At 42.9% G+C, this 21,258-nt stretch overlaps 1 protein-coding gene and 1 long non-coding RNA gene across 8 annotated transcripts in view; one reads left to right on the top strand and one right to left on the bottom strand.

Annotated features, from left to right (window-relative positions):
- The window catches only part of LOC147123036 (uncharacterized), a 54,111-nt gene that overhangs the window by 7,041 nt on the left and 25,812 nt on the right, over positions 1–21,258 (bottom strand). The window lies entirely within an intron of this gene.
- Positions 1–21,258, top strand: part of LOC147123037 (uncharacterized) — a 49,608-nt gene that overhangs the window by 2,859 nt on the left and 25,491 nt on the right. For 5 of the 7 annotated variants that reach the window (XM_085964073.1, XM_085964078.1, XM_085964104.1 and 2 more), the window contains exons 2-5: positions 1,594–1,736; positions 1,919–2,120; positions 10,489–10,656; positions 11,343–11,421. In XM_085964073.1, coding sequence (XP_085820199.1) covers positions 1,602–1,736; positions 1,919–2,120; positions 10,489–10,656; positions 11,343–11,421 — 584 coding nt within the window. In that variant the 5' untranslated portion in view covers positions 1,594–1,601. Of the gene's footprint in view, positions 1–1,593; positions 1,737–1,918; positions 2,121–10,488; positions 10,657–11,342; positions 11,422–13,952; positions 16,783–21,258 lie in introns of those variants that run through there. The other 2 variants (XM_085964098.1, XM_085964092.1) reach the window with 2 other exon arrangements.

The following is a 21,258-nucleotide window of genomic DNA, read 5'->3' as shown; positions in this document are numbered from 1 at the left end:
ACTCCACCCAATCCCCAAAGAAATTCAGGGACTATATCTTCTCAGACACATTAATAGCTTGTCTGAAGACTCCTTTTACTTCCTCCTGCTCTTCTGAAAGTGATTTATCTGGAAGTACAGTTTCATGGGTGCTGGTAACCCTCCAATATCTAACCTAAGTGGCTATTCTTCATTTGTGAGCCTAGATAGTAAGTGTTGGGAGATATCGCAGCTGAGCCCACTCCTGTTCTCACCCAACATCCTGAAGTGCACTGAGTCATGGGGTAGAAATTAATGCTTTTTCCTCTGCTCTGTAGTCCAGGATAGGAGAATTGTAGTGTTAACTAAGCACAAACCAGAGATTGAATCTGGGCCCTCATAGTCTGTATGATTCAGTACCACATCACTCCATTTAGCTAGCCCATTTAGCTAGCAAGGGAGTCTGGAGACTCCTTTTTTAAATACAGCTCATTCAAGTACATCTTTTGGCCTAGCTTTTAAGTGCCACAGAAATATTTTTTCATTGAAATGGGAAAAATGTGTAGTACTGTAGATATTATATTTTAGTGATATCATAAGAGTGGTATTATAACAAAGTTCTCTCACCTAACAACATGAGGCCAAGATAATTTGGCCTAATTTCAGAAACGCTAGTTTAAATTGCAGTGTTTTACAAGGAGCACTGTAAAGCACATTGGATCAATGCTGGGCGGTATAATAGTAAAGGTTACAGTAAAGACCCATTTATTAATCCAATTCGATGGTGGAAAGAAGACATTAGAGTGGGGAAAGAGAATTTGTTGAAATTACTTTTGTGGTGCTATTGGGAAGGGGATAACATGGGAACATTCTAGATTAATCATAATGCTACGGTATACACCAAGAAATACTCTATATTTTGTACCTGTTTCTACTTTAATTTGTCCAGTATTCATTTTTATTTTATTTTGGAAAGTGAAAAGTGCAAAAGACACTCACCCTTAAAGAACATCATTGTGTGGTACAGTATCTTGGAACTATAAACCAAGGAAGTGAGCAACAACAAAATAGATAATGAATCCTTAATTGCATTTATTAATACAAATTTTCAAACTTTGATTCTCAGTTATGAAGTAGAAAAACAAATTACAAAAAGTTACACTGTTGCAAGTGTGACATCAGCTATGGATTAAACTATTCCACCAGCTAACATCTAGAGTTTGAGCAGAGTAATTAGTGGAGTACTGTGAACTCCATTTCCCACACCACCCATCTTTATGCCTCTTTAGCTCTGCGTGAGAATGCCATTCACATTTTTGTGATGTGGACCCACTCAGCAGGAACTGAGTTAAGACTGCAAACTTGTTTCACTTAGAATACTTGCAGCCATCAGAAAGAGGCCGTGCACCTGTCAGTCTGGCCTGTTTTCAAAGCCAAGGTCCAAAAGTGAAAGGGTAGTGTTTTAGACCACTGCACCATCCAGCCCCTACCTCACTTCTGGCAATTTATGTATAGATTGAAGAGAAAGTGTTAGAAATTTACAAGGAAATTATTAGTCCATTTAAAACCGTATTTTAAATTATAAATACAACCATCTGTTGATAGTCTGTGTAACTTCTTGACTGCTGCTTTCAGACTGAAGAATGAAGCTCTTGATACTTGGGGCCACAGGACAAACTGGCCAGCAACTAGTGAGACAAGCCCTAGAACAGGACCATTTAGTGAGAGCTGTTGTAAGAACTCCCAGCAAGCTTACCATTCAGCATGACAACCTAAAGGTAATTACTGGCATCATAGAATTTGTGCACTCCGCAATGAAGACCATTTATTTACAAATGCAGATTCTCCAAGAGAGAATTATACTAAATCAAGAATGTTATTGGGTTTCCAATTTCTAATATAGATGACAACTCACAATCCAATATAAACTGTTCCTTATACATTATTCCCTTTTTTGCAGGTGGTGGAAGCAAATATCTTCTCAGCTGACAGCCTTGTGGAGCACTTTAACGAGCAGGATGTCATCATGTCCTGTCTTGGGTTCCCAATAAGCATATTTTCTGGAGTTACTGGATATACAGAATCAATGAAAGCTATAGTTGCTGCTATGCGTAAGGCAAAAGTGAATCAAATTATAGCAATGACATCCTGGTATACTAAACGTAAGTCATTCTTAGACTATGTTCATATTTATAATGGAAACTGCCTATGTAAACTTGTCAGGATGTAACTACAGTACTATTGCTAGCGAGAGGTGGTGAATACAACGTGACAAATTTCCATTATAAATGTGGTTACAGGAATTTGTAACGGAAATATAAAAATAACAACAATGTATGACTTGAAAACGGGGACATCTACGCCCTGGTTCAATTACCCCTGCCCGGTCTTGACTCCTCATGCACATTGGCATGGGAGATCAACTAGTATATGATAAATGTTATGATCAACAGGAAGTTATTCTTTGGTAAGCCTGTAGTTACTTGGGAGAACATGCACCAAGACCTGGAGCACATGGACTGTTGGTGTGTACACTGAGACGCTATTCAAGGTTGTTTGTTTTGAGAAATGTAATAGCGTTGCAAGTAGACATAATTGAAAATTTAGATTGTACTCTGAAGGAAGTTGAGAATTGGACACAATCCAGCATTTAGTGTGTTCTATGGATTTTCTTCAATTTTGTTAATTCGACATTGGATACATGGGTCGGGTATTGCATGTTCCCATTCTTTGTCAGACATGTTAATGTGTTGAACAAAGCATATCAGTCAAATTGCATCAGTGCCCTCAAAAATAGCTGATAAAGGAAATTGTAGTTTCTCAAAGAGTTGTTAAAAAATCATAATCCTCAGAAGGTGGGTTAATTTTTATTTTTATCACATTACCTACCAAAGCTGCAGAGCTGAAAGATAATGGTTCTCATAGAAAATTAAGATATAAAGACATTTAAGATAGAAAGGGAGTGTGGGGAGATAATTGATAAGCTAATCAAATTTAGAGAGGATAAACGATTTGGACTCGGGGAATCAGAAGTACAATTTCAAAATTTGTGGACAGCACCAAATTGGGCGGGTATAATTAATGCTGAGGAAGACTGCAACAAAATTCAAGAAGACATTAATAAACTCGCAGAATGGGTGAGTAATTGGCAAATGAATTTCAATATAGATAAGTGTGAGGTGTTACATTTTGATAGGAAGAATAAGGAGGTCACATACTGCTTGGATAATAAGAGTCTAAATGGGGTAGAAAGGGATCTAGGTGTACAGATACACAAATCACTAAAAGTAGCGATGCAACTTAATAAGGCCATAAATAAAGCAAACCAAACACTGGGTTCATTTCTAGAGGGATAGAATTGAAAAGCAAAGAAGTTCTGTCAAACTTGGTTAGACCACATTTAGAGTACAGTTTTGGTCTCTATTATAAAAAGGTTATAGAGGCACTTGAGAAGGTACAAAAAAGATTTACAAGGATGATACCAGAGCTGAGAAGATATACTTATCAGGAAAGGCAGAATAGGCTGGAGCTCTTTTTATAGTAGAGGTCTTTAAAATTATGAAGGGATTTGATAATGTAAAAGTAGAGGAGATGTTTCCACTTGTGGGGAGACCAAAACTAGGGGCCGTAAATATAAGATAGTCACCAATAAATCCAATAGGGAATTCAGGAGAAACTTCTTTACCTAAAGAGTGGTAAGAATGTGGAACTCACTACCACAAGGAATAGTTGAGGCAAATAGCATAGATGCATTTAAGGGGAAGCTAGATAAGCACATGAGGGAGAAAGAAATGGAAGGATATGCTGATAGGGTTAGATGAAGAGAGGTTGGAGGAGGCTGGTGTGGCACATAAACACAGGCTCAGACCAGTTGGGCCAAATGACCTGTTTCTGTGCTGTAGACTCTATGGCCAGAATTTTTTTCAGGGAGGTGGGTTGGGGGCGGGAGGCCAGGTTTTCCGCAGGCCCTGCCGGCCTAACTTGAATGTGTGGCCTCGGTTTCCCGCCTGCAGCCAGCCAGCTTGAGAGGCCTCAGTTGCGAGGGGTCGGTCCAGGGTCGGGATCGGCGGGAGATGGGGTTGGGATCGTCGGGAGGGGAGTCAGCGATCGGGGTGAGGGGGGAATTGGCGATCGGCGGGGGAGGGGGGATTGCAGGATCGGCTGGGGATCGGGGAGGTCAGGGATCAGCAGGCAATTGCGGGGTGGTTGGGGATCGCTGTGGGATGGGAGGGGGGGATGATGGTGGTGGTGGTGGAGGATCGGCAGGGGGGGTCGGAGGATCGGGACCAGCCACTGGAGGATAGTGGTCGGCCTCATCATCGTCGTTGGGGGTGTGGGGGGGAAAGCCTGGGAATGCGATCGGAGGCCTCGTGGGGGTGTCTCCGATCGCTGGGGGTGGGTTAGGTAGGGACCCTGGATCCGGGAGGTAGGTATAAAGCCACTTACCTCCTGGATGCAGCAGTCCCCGCCCCGGCTCGGCTTAACTGCGGGGTTTCACGAATTGTCTGAAACCTATTCACAGGCAGTTAAATTCAAAATGGAAGGGAAAATAGAGGCTTCCAGCCTCATTACAATATTTAAATTGAGATAATACCCCGTGGGAGCGAGTTGGTTGCCCACCCCCCGTCCCGCCTCCAGGAAGTGGGTGGGTTGGAGGTGGGATCAGGTCGGGATTCACGTTTTTAACAATTTAACTACCCCCATGCTCCAAACCCACCCTTTTTTATGGGAAAATTCCGATCTATGTAACATTTGACCTTAAAGGAGGCGATATTCAATTCGGGCAGACGTCGGATGGGTGGGCCCCACCTGATTCTGTCGGCAGGAGGCCCGGTCGATTTTGGTGATCAGGCCTGCCATTAGTAAATGAATGCTGACAGGCATATCGCCAGTCAATGGAGAAGGGCATCAGAATAAGTGAGGTATTGTAGGTCTATCAGCGGCTGTGGACATATACTGTACCTCGGTGTAACTCAATTGCTTTTACAACAGGAAGGGAGAAAAGGAAAAGAAAGTTGAAGGGAAAACAATCCAGTCAGTACTGCTATTCAATAATATTTTGATTGCTTTTTACATTTCCATCAAATGTACTATTTTTACCCATTTACAGTGTAACATTTTTAAGACTAAAGGGCAGATTATTTTCCTAGCCCTTGGATGTCATATGTCATATTGGCCCAGAAATTCGGGTCTCCACGGGTGAGTACGCACGGGGTACTCACCCGTAGGCCCAATGGAAGTGCCGGTTTCCTGCATGCACTGCGCATGTGCGGGAAACCGGCACTTCCGTTCCTCTGAACGAAGGGGTTCAGAGGTTGAACGCGTGCGCAGGAGAGGCTGCACGTGCGCATCGAACTTCCTTTTTTTTTTAAACAGGGTTTTCCCGGGAGGGTAAGTCTCCAGAAGTTAGAAATGTAAAAAGCAGTCGCAAGGCCTGCTTTTTACAAGGTAAGTGGTGAATTAATTAAAATTTAAACATTTTTTCCACAGGTTTATTATTTTTAAATACTTTAAAGCAAGGTAAGTTTATTTTTAGCCCCGTTAGAAAATAAAATTATTTTTTTCAAAAATTTAAATTATTGTTTAAAATAGTTATTTCATGTAATTTATAGTTTATTATTAAAAAATGTGATTTTTTAAAACTTATTTGAAGATTTAGTGCTGTTTTGGGGCCGTAGTATTTATAAGTCTTGACAGCACTTCCTGTCAGACTTATGAATGGAGCATTCCCTGCTCTGATTGGTTCCCCATGGCCCACGTGATCCCAGGGGACGCATCGAACTAACTGCGTCCCTGGGATACGCAAGCACTGCGCGCCGGCAGCTGGAGCAGGCCCAGGATCGGAATTCCATGGGGGCCCACAGCTCAACGGCCGGCGCGCAAGGTAAGTGCAGGTCGGGGGCTTGCACCCGTGGGAAGCCCCCGACCCGAATTTCTGGGCCATTACCACTCATACCTCAAGGTAGCTTCTGAAAGTGCACGCCTTCAGTAGTGAGAAGAGGTTTTTAAGCAAGAGCATTTAAAACAACTGTGTGAATTCTATACATAAAAAGAAAATCCACAAATGTTGCAAATCTGAAAGAAAAACAGGAACTGCAAAGCAGGTTGGTCAGTTTTTGAAAGCGAAAGACAGGTTAACATTTTAGTCGTAGTCCGTCATGGATACCGTTCTGATGAAGGGTCCTACCTATAACATTGACCCAGCTTTCTCTTTCCAATGCTATTGCTGTGTATTTTCAGCATGTTCAGACATTTGGCTACAGAAAGTGGAGCAGGCTCAAAGGGCCAAATGGCCTACTCCTGCTCCTATTTCTTATGTTCTTATGATGAAAGAGGCCTCTGCTAGCTCGTTTCTACATTACAACAGTGTAAATAAAAGTACTTTATTGGCTGTAAAGCACTTTGGGACATCCAGAAGTCATGAAAGGTGCTATATAAATGTAAGTCCTTCTTTCCTTTAACCTACTGTAATCCAATTTCCCTGCTCTTTCTCCATACCCTTTAATATGTTTCTTCAACATTTATCTAATTCTCTCTTGTATGTTGTGATTGACTTGACTTCAATTGTATTTGGTGATAATTCATGTCTTGTCTTCATAACTCTTTGGGTGAAACATTTTTATAACCTTGCCTCTGCTTCTAGTGATCATTTTCAATTTATGTTTCCATACTACCAAATTACTGACCAGTGGAAATATTTGGTTTTCCTATTTTCTTAAACTCTTAGAATTTTGAACATTTCTATTAGATCCCCCATTACTCTTTGCAGCTGTGATGAATATAGTCCTATTTTTTTATGTGTGAATTCTCTGCCACATATATTCTGTAGAGCTATACATTTTGGGTATCTTCGGCTCCTGAGAGTTTAATTTAGATGAAATCAGCCAGTACAGATCCTGTTCTACCAGTGATACTGCACCTTCAGAAATGTACTCTGTCCAGTTCCATCGGTAATTTATTACAACACCAACATTTTCTCATGATGTAATAAACAAGTGGAACATGAGCTCTCTGAAGTTATTTATCGTGAGCATTATGATTATAAATGATGTGCTTTGTTGTTAGAAGTGTTGTTTTGAAATCAAAGTTAATCTTTATAAATATACAAAAGAATGTCACGCAATTAAGTGTTAGTGTATGTAAGTACTGATTTGTTGACCAGGCCTTTCTAAGTTCTCATACTTTGGTAGCCAGCATCATTTTGATTCCTTGCAGTCAAATTCCTGAGTCACTGAGTACTGTTGTGAAAGAGACTGTGGGGAGAACTTTAACCCCCAAAAACAGGTGGGTTTGGGTCGGGTGGGATGCGAAAATTAAAAAAAATCTCAAACCCAAACCCGCCCACCCATTTCAACAGAGGCAGGATGGGGGGGCGGGCAACCAACCCATTTAAAAATTATAATGAGGCTGTGTGCCTCAGAGTTTATCTGTCTTCCAGGTATAACCCTGGCTGGCCGGGTTTGCCGGGCCTTGGGAAACCCAACACCTAAAGGGAGATGAGGACTACTGTGTGGAAGAGGTAAGTGCCTTTCCAGCACTGCTTGTGGACCAGGAAGAGCCAGAGTGGTTCCTTCCAGCTTTCCAAGCTAACTTGCTTCCTCCCCCACCCCCCAAGATCACCGACACCCCCCCCACTCCCCCAAAGATTCAGATCCACTGCTCACACTATCACTACTACAGCAGCAGGCTCTCTACCTGCTCCTGGGCTGCAGCCTCCTCTGGAGAGTTCCCCACTCAACAAGGAGCCAAGCCTATCAATCAGGCTGGCTTCTGGGGGAACCTGCTGGGGAAAAAAAACTCCATAGCGTGCAGGATCCGACCACAACCCTTCTCCACCACCCTCTCCTGCCTTCCACCCTATCACAGGCCTACCCTTTTGTTCTTTCCTCCCATCCACCCCCCCCCCCCTCCCACTTTCCCTGCATCTGTACTTGATTAAAACCTGTTACATCTTTAACTTTTTCCAGTTCTGATGAAAGGTCATCAACCTGTAACATTAACTTTGTTTCTCGCGCCACAGATGCTGCCTGACCTGAGTATTTCCAGTATTTTCTGTTTTTATTTCAGATTTCCAGCATCTGCAGTATTTGCTTTTGTATAATGAATAATGAATAGAGTACAGTATTACTGTTTTTCTTAATTCCACATCTAAACCAAAAACATCAGTGCTTGGTTAAGCAGGACTTCCTCAGCCTCCCCGTAACCATTTTCTCTTCTCCACTGAAATGAACTGGTCTGGAAATGGCAATAATGCCCAGGGTTTCACAATCTAGAGGTAAAATGACCTTTATGTAAATTTGGTTCCCCTGGTTCCAGAACAAGCATGATACCTTCCTACTAGTTTTTTGTTTTAGTTCTGCACAATTCTGGTGCTCTAAATATTACAATTGCAATTAATTTTGTTTCATCTCCGATTCTTTTTTTTTTAAAAACATGGGGGCGATTTTCTGACGTTGGAGGCAAGTTGGAGGCGGGTTTGGAGGCAGGAAAATCAGATTCAAAGAGGTTAGGTTTGGAACCCGCCTCCAACTTGCCTCCGTGGGATTTTGCCCGTTTCAGTTTTGGAAGTCGGGAAACGCTCCCGCCTCTAGCAGGCCATTGCGCTATTTAACATCCTTAAATGCTCGTTAAGGGCCTCTCTAAGGCTATTTTGAGAGGCCCTCGTGATTTTTCCAACTTTTCGGTGTGATCCACGCACCTCCTAAACCAAGCATGGTAAACCTGGTGGGTTGACTTGTAGGTGGCCTCCTCACTGCTGCAGGTCTAAGACATCGTTTATTGCAGCAAGGATTACTTGCAGGTGCCAGACCTTGGCTTTAAAAGGTCTCTGAGCACTTTTAGAAGGCCTTCCGAAGTCAGAGGTGCTGCAGCTTGACTCCATCAACTGTGGGACCTTCTTGGAAGACTCCCTGCTTGCAATGAGCGCTTCCCCAAAGGAGGCATTTACAAGCAGCATGGGAACCATTCATTTTCTTTCTGCATAGGAGGAGGAGGAGGAGGAGGATCTGGAGGAGGAGGAGGAGGAGGTCAGAGCTCAGGATGCAAGGGATGAACTTATCATAGCCAGATTTGCATAGTTTGTCCAAGTTGGCACATGTCCTTTGCTCCATCCTAGGACATCATTGACAATGGACTCTCTGGCCTCATTTCACTCTGGCCACCATCCTGACAACGCAAGTGTGGCGGTACCCGCAATGTGGAGCTTCCTAAGGCAAAAGAACAGATGGCATAACGCCAACATTTTGGCTTCAAATTATTTTAATGCTTTCCAACAGGAATGGCATTTCATCAGTACACAGAAACAGTCTCCCAATCTGCATACAGATCTGGAGGTTATATCCCTTGCCAGCTGTACCCACACAGCCTTGGTTTCTTTGGCAGGCCTCTTCCTCCGAGATGAGTGGAAGAGCATCTCCATGCTAGCTGTCACCCCCTCCAACAACATTTGCAGCGCCTCATCCGAGAGCCTCAGGTAGGCCCTTGCCTTGGAATTGGACATAGTGGTTTCTCAAAAGATGTTGGAGGTGGCGCAGGAGATGCAGAAATGCTGCGGAATGAGCCAAGGGAGCAAGAAGCCATAATATCAGACTGGAAAAGTGCTGTCAGCAGAGGCGAGTTTCAGTCCCAAAACACTAATAGACCAAGGGCATCCCACACCTCTGAAATCAATTGGCCAATCATGGGAAAATCGCAAATTTTTGAAACCTATCAGTGGAGGCGAGTTTCAAACCTGCCTCCATCTTGCCTCCAGTGGGAAAATTGCCCCCCCATGTTTTTTGTTACGTCCGTGTATAAGACACAGACTGCGGAGAACGGTACAATAGGTGTTTACTCAACGTGGCTCAGACTGCAACTGATCTGTACAGATTACTACTCAGCGTTATATACAGGTGTGGTCACTGCCGGTACTACAGTATACATGAGCTGTAAAAAGTAGTTCCCCCCCCTTAAAGGTACATACATTACATTTTTGGATACTGATTGTTGATCGTTTTATACTCCATTTAATGTAAGTCAATGAAATGGATCTGGAAGATAGTATTTTCTACTGGAAGTGTGGTGGAGCTGGACTTCTGCCCACAGCCTTGTTTCCACTGACCATATCCCAAATCCCATATTAAAATATTGTGGACATCTACATCTATGCCTGTAGCAACACAAAAGAAGTGCCTTACTAGTGGAGGAGTTGGAATATCGGAGCAACAAGGTGCTGCTCAGAGAGGAAAAACCACAGGCCAGTTGGGATAAAGATCTTGAAGCAGGAGATTTTTAAAAAGTCTTCTCTCTGTTAGGCCCAGAATTGAACAATTATGAACACTTCTGGGATTGATTACTATTCGACTCCTGCCAAGTGGCACATTTGCGTACCTGAACAGGGCTGTGACTATACAGATCCTTGGTCCAATTTGCACCATTACTGCCACAAGCAAAGGAGTATATTTAAACTTGGCAACTATGCCCCATTAGGGAGATTATGTCGAGGAAATATTGTATTCCTTTTAGAATAAAAGCAGTGTATTTATTTTACAGCTGAATCTGCTCAGCAGTCTTCCTGGATGCTGCGGTGGTTCTTGATTCCCATAATCCGCAACATACTGATCAACATGCAAGAGATGGAAAATTATTTAAACAAGGAGTGCGAGGATCTCAACTGGACTATAGTAAGACCACCAGGGCTTCAGAATGGACCAGAAACAGGTTAAAATCTTGTTTTTCAGTTCCACCTCCCCATGTTCTATGCACCTCCTATAAGAAGGGTTTACTGTAATGCACACCTGCTTCTCATCCAGGGGTGGGGATCCTGTTGCAAATTCATAGTTTATTGAGCATTTAAGCATAAAAAATTGAATTTGTGCTTTTGCGATGATGTAATTTGCATGCCATTTCCTGGATTTGAAAATGGCGCTGGGCCACGGAATTCTTGAGAGAGTCGGAGACTGCAGTGTAAGACTTCCACTTTGGCGGCAGAATTTAAAAAAAGATGCAATCCAGCTTCACTTCTGCTGCTGCCACCTCTTCTCACCCCCACATCCTTTACTAATCTCTATTCAAGGTTGTCCTCTTTTTATTTTCCAAGTTGTTCCAGTTTGATTTTCATTATTCCTTTTTTAGGCTGCCCCAAGTTGATTTTGATTTTTTTTCAAGCTGCTCCCACTCACACCTACTGGGGGTAATTTTGACTTTGAGTGATAGTGTAAAACGGATGTTATTGGTTCAGCCGCCCGTTATAGATTTCTCCCGATTTTCATTTCAAAAATTCCCCCCCCGCCCCCCCGCAAACCACAGGCTGCTCCTGCTCATATTTTGTTTTTCTAGGCTGCTCTTATTTTTACACTCAGGTTTTCTCTCCTGATGCTTGTCTGTTACTGTTGCTTTCTCTTCAGGTCCCCATCCCTCCCCAGCCCACTCTTACTCATCCTTGCACATTCTATCTACAGTGATCAGCATAAAGATCTCTTCAAGGTAACATCTTATATAGATATAAATGAAAAGACCAAAGTGAAATAAATTAATTATCAGATTGGATTGTGCTTGAAACAGTGGAGAATTATTAGTTAAAGTAGCATATTACTTGTACAGGGTACCCCAACCCGAGGATTAATTTTGTTTGTGTGCTATAGTGCATGGTAACTCCACTGGAAGTATTTTTCTTTTAATTGTTTATTTCTCGATTTTTCCCATTAAGAGCAATAACGAGGCTTAAAAAGTGATCTTCTGCACATTTTACAGCAAAGTCACTACATTATAGTGAAACAGAAGGTGCTAGAGGTACACAGATGGAGTGGAAACGAGCTGCTAGCTAAGATAGGATAAGTGGGTGGGCGGGTAGTAGCTCAATGTGACGTGTGAGGATATGCCTATGAGTCGCTGTGAAATGTAAATGTAACTGCCAATCTCATCCAAATTAAAAGATACCCCAGGTGCCAGATAACCAGGCCATGTGATGGCAGTTACCCAGAAAGGGGTGTTGTATTCTTTTAGTTAGTTGCAAGTCCTTTATCTGGTATGATGTCGTATTTTTTGAACTGAAGGTTTGATCAAGGAAATCACTGATCCTGTCAACACCTTAGTTGACATTATCCAGTGTAGCTTGGGTTTTAATCTGATTTTCCTAAAGCAGTTATGGTTCTCTTCTCACTTTGCAAACCCACTTTATTTTTAAATTTGATTCAATCAATTTTATTATTCAGATGAACTATTTTGCAACTTGACCTGATTCATCACTAGAGCCTGACTGGAACAAAATCTGTTTTGTGTTAACAATTCACAAAACTTTTGACTGACTCCTTTTAAAGAAGTGGGGGTAATTTTAACCTAACCCACCGGGCGGGTACCTGACTGGATTGGATTGGCCACTCAATTTATACCCTGCCTGATTTTACTATCAGTCAATGGAAACTAAAATGGGGTGGGTGTAAAACAGACGATGAATCTGATCTCCTGACTTTCACACCAGGTGGGTTGGGTTAAAATTATCCCCAAGGTCCACAGATTAAAGTGTTGGTGTATTGTCCCGCAGAGAAGGACCAATGGTGAGGTGCTTGATTCTGCTCTGTGAAAATTGCCTTGTTCTGAGAGGCTCAAAACTTCATCAATGACTTTCACATTTTTGTAGGGAAAATCAGTGAAATAGATGTGTCACATTTATTGTGAAGGTTGCACGAGCAAGCCACAAGCAAAGGTGGGCTTAAAAATCTAAAATTACATAGTTTTGCTCTAGAGCTAAGGATTTTGCCCCAGCATAATTGTGTGCACTCCTTTCATAAGAATTAAAGAGTAGGCCATAGGGCCCTTCGAGCCTGCTTCGCCATTCAATAAGATCACGGCTGATCTTCGACCTCAACGCCACTTTTCCGCCTGATCCCCATATCCCTTGATTTCCCCATGAGTCCAAAAACCTATATATCTCAGCCCTGAATATACTCAACGATTCAGCCTCCACAGCCCTCTGGGATAGAGAATTCCAAAGATTCACAGCCCTCTGAGTGAAGAAATTTCTCCTCATCTCGGTCTAAAATGGCCGACCCTTATTCTGAGACTGTGACCCCTGGTTCTAGACTCTCTAGCCAGGGGAAACAACCTCTCAGCATCTACCCTGTCAATCCCCTTCAGAATCTTGTATGTTTCAATGAGATCACCTCTCATTCTTCTAAACTCCAGAGAGTACAGGCCCAATCTCTCCTCGTAGGACAACCCTCTCATCCCATGGATCAATCGAGTAAACCTTCGTTGCACCGCCTCTAAGGCAAGTATGTCCTTCCTCAGAAAAGGAGACCAAAACTGTGCACAGTACTCCAGGTGTGGTCTCATCAAAGCCCTTTACAATTGTAGTAAGACTTGCTTATACTTGTACTCCAACCCCCTTGCAATAAAGGCCAACATGCCATTTGCCTTCCTAATTGTTTGCTGTACCTGCATGCTAACTTTGTGTTTCCTGTACTTGGACACCTAAATCTCTCTGAACACCAACATTTAATAGTTTCCCACCATTTAAAAAATATTCTGTTTTTCTATACATCCTACCAAAGTGAATAACCTCACATTTCCCCACATTATACGCCATCTGCCACCTTGTTGCCCATTCACTTAACCTGTCTTTATCCCTTTGCAGACTCTTTGTGTCTTCCTCACAGCTTACTGTCCCACCCAGCTTTGTATCATCAGTAAACGTGGATACATTACACTCGATCCCTTCATTAAGTCATTAATATAGATTGTAAATAGCTGAGGCCCAAGCACTGATCCTTATGGCACTCCACTAGTTACAGCCTGCCAACCGGAAAATGACCCATTTATCTTGTGTGACCCTACTCTCTTTCCTGTCTGTTAACCAATCCTCTATCCATGCTAATATATGAGCCCTTATCTTGCATAGCAACCTTTTATGTGGCACAGTATCAAATGCCTTTCGTGGGCTTTTTTTCCACAGGCCATTGTCGGGAGCGGAGGTTCAGGGAGTACTTAAACTCACTTTCGCGGGCTTTTTTTCACAGGCTTACCAATCTCACAGACCGGCAGCAGCGTTCCAGAGCCACGTCACGATTCAAAATGTGACGCGGGCAGGAGGAAGCAGTTGATTGGGTGAGTACGGTCAGGTGAGTATTTATATACTATATAGTTTGACAGTTAAGGTTCATAGTTTATAAAGTTTAGAAGGTCTTAATTTTGTGGTTATAGTTTCTAAGGTCTCTGTTGTGTAGCGGGAGTGCTAGGAAACAAGTATATCATTTAATTGTAGTATAATTGGTGGTATTGATTTAATTTAAATTAATTAAAGGGTAAGTCATGGCAGCAAAGCTTGGCCCCGTGGCATGCTCCTCCTGCACTATGTGGGAAATCAGGGACAATTTCTGTGTCCCTGAGGACGATGTGTGCGGGAAGTGCTGCAGCTACTGGCAGACTGCATTGTGGCACAGGAGCTGCGAATGGATACATACTGGAGCATTCGCGATGCTGAGGACGTCATGGATATCACGTTTAATCAGTTGGTCACACCGCAGGTAAAGGCTGCACAGGCAGGAAGGGAATGGGTGACCGCCAGGCAGAGTAGTAGGCGCAGGCAGGTAGTGCAGGGGTCCCGTGTGGCCATCCCCCCCTCAAACAGATATGCCGCTTTGGATATTGTTGGGGAGGATGGCTTATCGCGTGAAGGCAGCAGCAACCAACTTCCTGGCACCATGGGTGGTTCTGCTGCACGGGATGGGAGGAAAAAGAGCGGGAGAGCTATAGTGATAGGGGATTCTATTGTAAGGGGAATAGATAGGCATTTCTGCGTCCGCAAACGAGACTCCAGGATGGTATGTTGCCTCCCTGGTGCAAGGGTCAAGGATGTCTTTGAGCGGCTGCAGGGCATTCTGGAGAAGGGAGGGTGAACAGCCAGTTGTCATGGTGCATATAGGTACCAACGATATAGGTAAAAAACAGGGTGAGGTCCTAAAAGCTGAATATAGGGAGTTAGGAGGTAAATTAAAAAATAGGACCTCAAAGGTAGTAATCTCAGGATTGCTACCAGTGCCACGTGTTAGTCAGAGTAAAAATAGAAGGATAGTTCAGATGAATACATGGGGCTAGAAGAATGGTGCAAGGGGGAGGGGTTCAAATTCCTGGGACATTGAAACCGGTTCTGGGGGAGGTGGGACCAGTACAAACCGGACGGTTTGCACCTGAGCAGGACCGGGACCAATGTCCTAGGGGGAGTATTTGCTAGTGCTGTTGGGGAGGGTTTAAACGAAAATGGCAGGGGGTTGGAAACCTGTGCAGGGAGACAGAGGAAAGGGAAGCAAGGATAGAAGCAAAAGACAGGAGGGAGAAAAGCAAAAGTGGAAGTCAGAGAAATCAAGGGTATAAATCAAACATGGCCGCAGTAAACAATAATTCTAAAAGCTCTAAGAGTGTTAAAAAAACAAGCCTGAAGGCTTTGTGTCTTAATGCGAGGAGCATTCGTAATAAGGTGAATGAATTAGCTGCAAACAATAGATAGATGTAAGCGGATATGATATAATTGGGATTACAGAGACATGGCTCCAGGGTGACCAAGGCTGGGAATTCAACATCAGGGGTATTCAATATTCAGGAAGGACAAGCAAAAAGGAAAAGGTGGGGTAGCATTGCTGGTTAAAGAGGAGATTAACACAATAGTAAGGAAGGATATTAGCTCTGATGATGTGGAATCTGTATGGGTAGAGCTGAGAAATACCAAGGAGCAGAAAACGTTAGTGGGAGTTGTATACAGACCCTCAAACAGTACTGCTGAGGTTGGGGATGGCATTAAATGGGAAATTAGAGATGCGTGCAATAAGGGCACAGCAGTTATCATGGATGACTTTAATCTACATATAGATTGGTCTAACCAAATTAGTAACAATACTGTGGAGGAGGAATTCCTAGAGTGTATACGGGATGGTTTCCTGGACCAATATGTCGAGGAACCAACTAGAGATCAGGCCATCTTAGACTGGGTATTATGTAATGAGAAAGGATTAATTAGCAATCTTGTTGTGCGAGGCCCCTTGGGGAGGAGCGATCATAATATGATAGAATTCTTCATTAAGATGGAGAGTGAAGTAGTTGATTCAGAGACTTGGGTACTGAATTTAAATAAAGGAAACTACGATGGTATGAGGCACGATTTGGCTAGGATGGATTGGGGAATGTTACTTAAAGGGTTGACGGTGAATAGGCAATGGCAAACATTTAAAGATTGCATGGATGAACTACAGAATTTGTACATCCCTGTTTGGCATAAAAATAAAACAAAAAAGGTGACTCAACATTGGCTAACAAGGGAAATTAGGGATAGCATAAGCTCCAAGGAGAGGACCTATAAATTGGCCAGAAAAAGCAGCAAACCTGAGGATTGGGAGCAGTTTAGGATTCAGCAAAGGAGGACAAAGGGATTAATTAAGAGGGGGAAAATATAGTATGAGAGTAAGCTTTCAGGGAACATAAAAACTGACTGTAAAAGCTTCTATAGATATGTGAAGAGAAAAAGATTGGTGAAGTCAAGCGTAGGTCCCTTGCAGTCAGAATCAGGGGAATTTATAATGAGGAACAAAGACATGGCAGACCAATTAAATACATACTTTGGTTCTGTCTTCACAAAGGAGGACACAAATAAACTCCCAGAGATGTCAGGGAACATAGGGTCTAATGAAAGGGAGGAGCTGAATGAAATCAGTATTTGTAGGGAAATTGTGTTAGGGAAATTGATCGGATTGAAGGCTGATAAATCCTCAGGGCCTGAAAATCTACATCCTAGGGTACTTAAGGAAGTGGCCCTAGAAATAATAGATGCATTGCTGATCATCTTCCAAAATTCTATAGACTCTGGAACAGTTCCCATGGATTGGAGGGTAGCTAATGTAACCCCACTATTTAAAAAAGGTGGTAGAGAAAAAACGGGGAATTATAGACCGGTAAGCCTGACATCGGTAGTGGGGAAAATGCTAGAGTCCATTATAAAAGATGTAATAGCAGAGCACTTGGAAAACAGTGACAGGATCGGACAAAGTCAACATGGATTTACAAAAGGTAAATCATGCTTGACTAATCTACTGGAATTTTTTGAGGATGTAACTGGTAGAATAGATAAGGGAGAACCAGTGGATGTGGTGTATTTGGAGTTTCAGAAGGCTTTCGATACGGTCCCGCATAAGAGACTAGTGTGCAAAGTTAAAGTGCATGGGATTGGGGGTAACGTACTGACTTGGATAGGAAACTGGTTGGCAGACAGGAAGCAAAGAGTTGGAATAAACGGGTCTTTTTCCAAGTGGAAGGCAGTGACTAGTGGGGTACCGCAGGGATTGGTGCTAGGACCCCAGCTAGTCACAATATATATTAATGATCTAGACGAGGGAACTAGATGTAATATCTCCAAGTTTGCAGACGACACAAAGCTGTGGGTGGGCGTGTGTGCTGTGAGGAGGATGCAGAGAAACTCCAGTACGATTTGGACAGGTTGGGCGATTGGGCAGATGCATGGCAGATGCAGTATAATGTGGATAAATGCGAGGTTATCCACTTTGGTGGCAAAAACAGGAAGGCAGATTATTATCTGGACGGTAATAGATTGGGAAAAGGGGAAGTGCAACGAGACCTGGGTGTCCTTGTGCACCAGCCGCTGAAGGTAAGCATGCAGGTGCAGCAGGCGGTTAAGAAGGCAAATGGTATGTTGGCCTTCATAGCAAGAGGATTGGAGTACAGGAGCAAGGATGCCTTGCTGCAGTTGTACAGGGCCTTGGTGAGACCACACCTTGAGTATTGTGTGCAGTTTTGGTCGCCTTATCTGAGAAAGGATGTTCTTGCCATGGAGGGAGTGCAGCGAAGATTCACCAGACTGATACCTGGGATGGCAGGAATGACGTATGAAGAGAGATTGGGTCGATTGGGCTTATATTCGCTGGAGCTTAGAAGAATGAAAGGGGATCTCATTGAAACTTATAAAATTCTAACAGGACTAGACAGACTAGATGCAGGAAGGCTGTTCCCGATGGTGGGGGAGTCCAGAACCAGGGGTCACAGTCTAAGGATAAGGGGTAAGCCATTTAGGACTGAGATGAGGAGGAATTTCTTCACCCAGAGAGTGGTGAACCTGTGGAATTCTCTACCACAGAAGACAGTTGAGGCCAATTCATTAAATATATTCAAGGAGTTAGATATATTTCTTAAGGCTAAGGGGATCAAGGGATATGGGGAGAATGCAGGGACAGGGTACTGAATTTGGATGATCAGCCATGATCGCATTGAATGGCAGAGCAGACTCAAGGGGCTGAATGGCCTACTCCTGCTCCTATCTTCTATGTTTCTATACTACATCCGCTGTTTCCCCTTTATCTACCCTGCTAGTTATGTCGTCAAAAAAGTCTAATACATTTGTTAAACATTATTTCCCTTTCATAAAACCATATTGACTCTGCCTAATCATATTATGATTTTCCAAGTGCCCTGTTACCACCTCAATAATGGATTCCAGCAATTTCCTGACGACTGATGTCAGGTTAACTGGCCTGTAGTTCCCTGTTTTCTCTCTCCCTCCTTTCTTGAATAGTGGGGTTACATTTGCTACCTTCCAATCCACTGAGACTGTTCCAAAATCTAGGGAATTTTGGAAGATCACAACCAATGTATCCACTATCTCAGCAGCCATCCAACTGAAGTCCATGTATAATTAGTTTATCTATATGGTACATAAAATTAATAAACTTGGAATTAGACTTTCTTCACACTTGTGAGGAAAAGGGGTACATTTCTCTTATCTATTTTGATAACAATCCAGGGTCTAATAAATTTGGCATATATAAATTTCTCTAAATCTCTGAGGACCAGAGAACAAATCAGTCCTGCCTTATTTTTTTCTAGTGGGCCCGTCATTGGCTGATCAACATTATAAATCAAGACTGACTTAAATTTCCTAGTGGCAAGAACAAATAAACCACACTTCTGGAAGGCACCAGATCAGGTTAAACTCACTCAGGGTTTCATTTGTTCTTCATGCTATTGTTAGTGCATTGGCTAATGTAGCCACATTAAATTTCTGTCTGCACTATCTCAATTGATTTATTTTAAATTGAAGGACCCTCAGATTATTTTAGGAAGGGATCAGCTGTCGTCTTATTGCAACTAGTCTCTTAAAAATTAGTCATTTGGCACATATGGAGATTAAACACTACGGTTGTTAGGACTGGCTCTGGCATTTTCTTAGAGGGCTGCTAGTACATACATAATGCTGTACTTCTGGATATACTTGATGGTGAAATCTCTGATGTAATGCCCACTTTCTATAATGTTAATTTTATGCTATAACTTGGAATTATTTCAAAAGCATTCATTAAATTAAATGAACATCCTAGCTATACCACACTATTTATTGCAGATGCTTTTGGGCACGATTTCCCTCAAACTTTTATTTTTGACATGGATAAGCTGACCATCCTGTTCCTCTGGAATGGCAGGACACACCAAAATGTCTTTAAGTACTTGCACCTACAGTGGAGGGAGCGTCTCAAATTATTACTCAGTTTGGGGGCAGGAAGAGAAGCCATTCTGGAGATGCTCTGTCTATCTATGATTGGATAATTAAGAGTGGAACCAAGCAAAGAAGCAATAGAAAATAAGGCCTAAGTGAACATTAACTATACAGATGAAAAAAAAGCCCAGGGAAAATAAATGACAAAAATCATGTAGAAAGAAATGAATTACTGAAATAAAGAAAATGACATTAAAACCTGACTGATCCATTCTATACATAGCGTGCTCAGTATAGTATTTTGGTGAATAGTTTTGTGCTTTGCTGAAAGAGGAAATAATTTAACATCATTGATTGTAACCTTGGGATTGCAAAGGAAACACCTATCCTATTTATTGCAGAATTTTTTGCAGTAAAGGATCCATTTATACTTAAGCTGGATCACAGTCCTGTCGTTGGCAGAACATGTTTATTTACTAGAATTCCTGCTGTGAGTTGCAAACCCCTTTGAGATATTTACTTGTTACTATTGTTTGGCCCCGATATTAATCTTAAGGCTGCTTTGTGGGGGGGGGTGGGGAGGGGGATGGAATTGCATGGACGAAACCCGGAAGTCAATTCAGAGGGTCAGAATCTGGGATCACAACTCCATTGAACCACTTAATTTTGACTCCGGGTTTCGCGTCTCCAAGCTGCGCAGCAGGCGTAATGCGCACCCGCATGATGAGATGTCAACTGTATTTAAAGGGACAGTCCACAAATGGAAATTGGAGGTGTTCATGATGGATGGTGCACATAGAGCAAGGGCACCACCCAGATTCAATGACGCATCACTGGAATTGCTGCTGGGTGCAGTCAGGACATACATTTCACCAGCAATGGGAGGAAAAAACCTGCGGCTCTCACCATGAATGAATGGTTGGAGGCAATGTTCCCATTAAGGCGCAGCTGTCTGGAGGTCCCGCGCAGGCTGGTCACCGGCTTCTTAAATGGGACATTTTGCACATGGGCGAAATTTTGAATGGGCCGGGCAGTCCATTACAGGGACCGCGCACCCAAAAAAAAATTAGGGAGAATATTGGTTGGAGGTATCTCAGGAGGTGAGCAGCAGGAGTTGTGCCCAGATCTTGAATGCAATGTAGGAAGTGGTTTAATGACCTAACCAGGTTGGGTAAAGTGAGTACATTTGCTGAATCAAATACATCCTGTGGTTTAAGCCCCAGCCCCCTTTCACTCTGTCTTGCCAAGTGTACTCCATCGCATCACTCCTCACACCCACTCAACTTTTAGCAACATCAAGCCTTCACTTTCTATGCAGTTCATCACCTCCCCCTTTATACATCCACCATGGCCACTCACCCCAATTCTTATGGAATGTGATGTATCTGTCTCATAGTCACCCTCACCAAATGCACTGCATCCTTTGGGTGAATACCTGACCTTTGCTCACTCACCAGTCTATTTTTATCGCCCCTTGTAGGAGAAGAGAGCACCAAATGCAAGGGAGAGGGGGAAGACTGGAGGTGGGCCGCCACAAATAGTCCGGCTAATAGATGCAGAGGAGGAGGCCCTGGAGTGAATTGGCACATCTGTGCCCTCTCAGTCGGAGATGGAGAGACAGGGCTGGTGACAAAATTACAACTATCTCTGACACACCTATGCTGACTTTATTTCATCAATGACTAAACTATGAGAAGACTGAGTATGGTGATTGTCAAGATGGTGACTTTGCCACAACTAAACCATATCCCTTTTTACCTTCCAGGGCCTTCCCACATACAATTGTTGCAGGACATCCATGAGGATGATTCCTCAAAGGACCTCATTCTTTTTGA

The sequence above is a fragment of the Somniosus microcephalus genome, chromosome 2 (genome assembly GCF_052327205.1).
Source record: "Somniosus microcephalus isolate GS21.2 chromosome 2, FLI_Smic_1.0, whole genome shotgun sequence".
Classification (NCBI taxonomy): Eukaryota; Metazoa; Chordata; class Chondrichthyes; order Squaliformes; family Somniosidae; genus Somniosus; species Somniosus microcephalus.
This window is presented reverse-complemented; position numbering and strand designations above follow the sequence as displayed.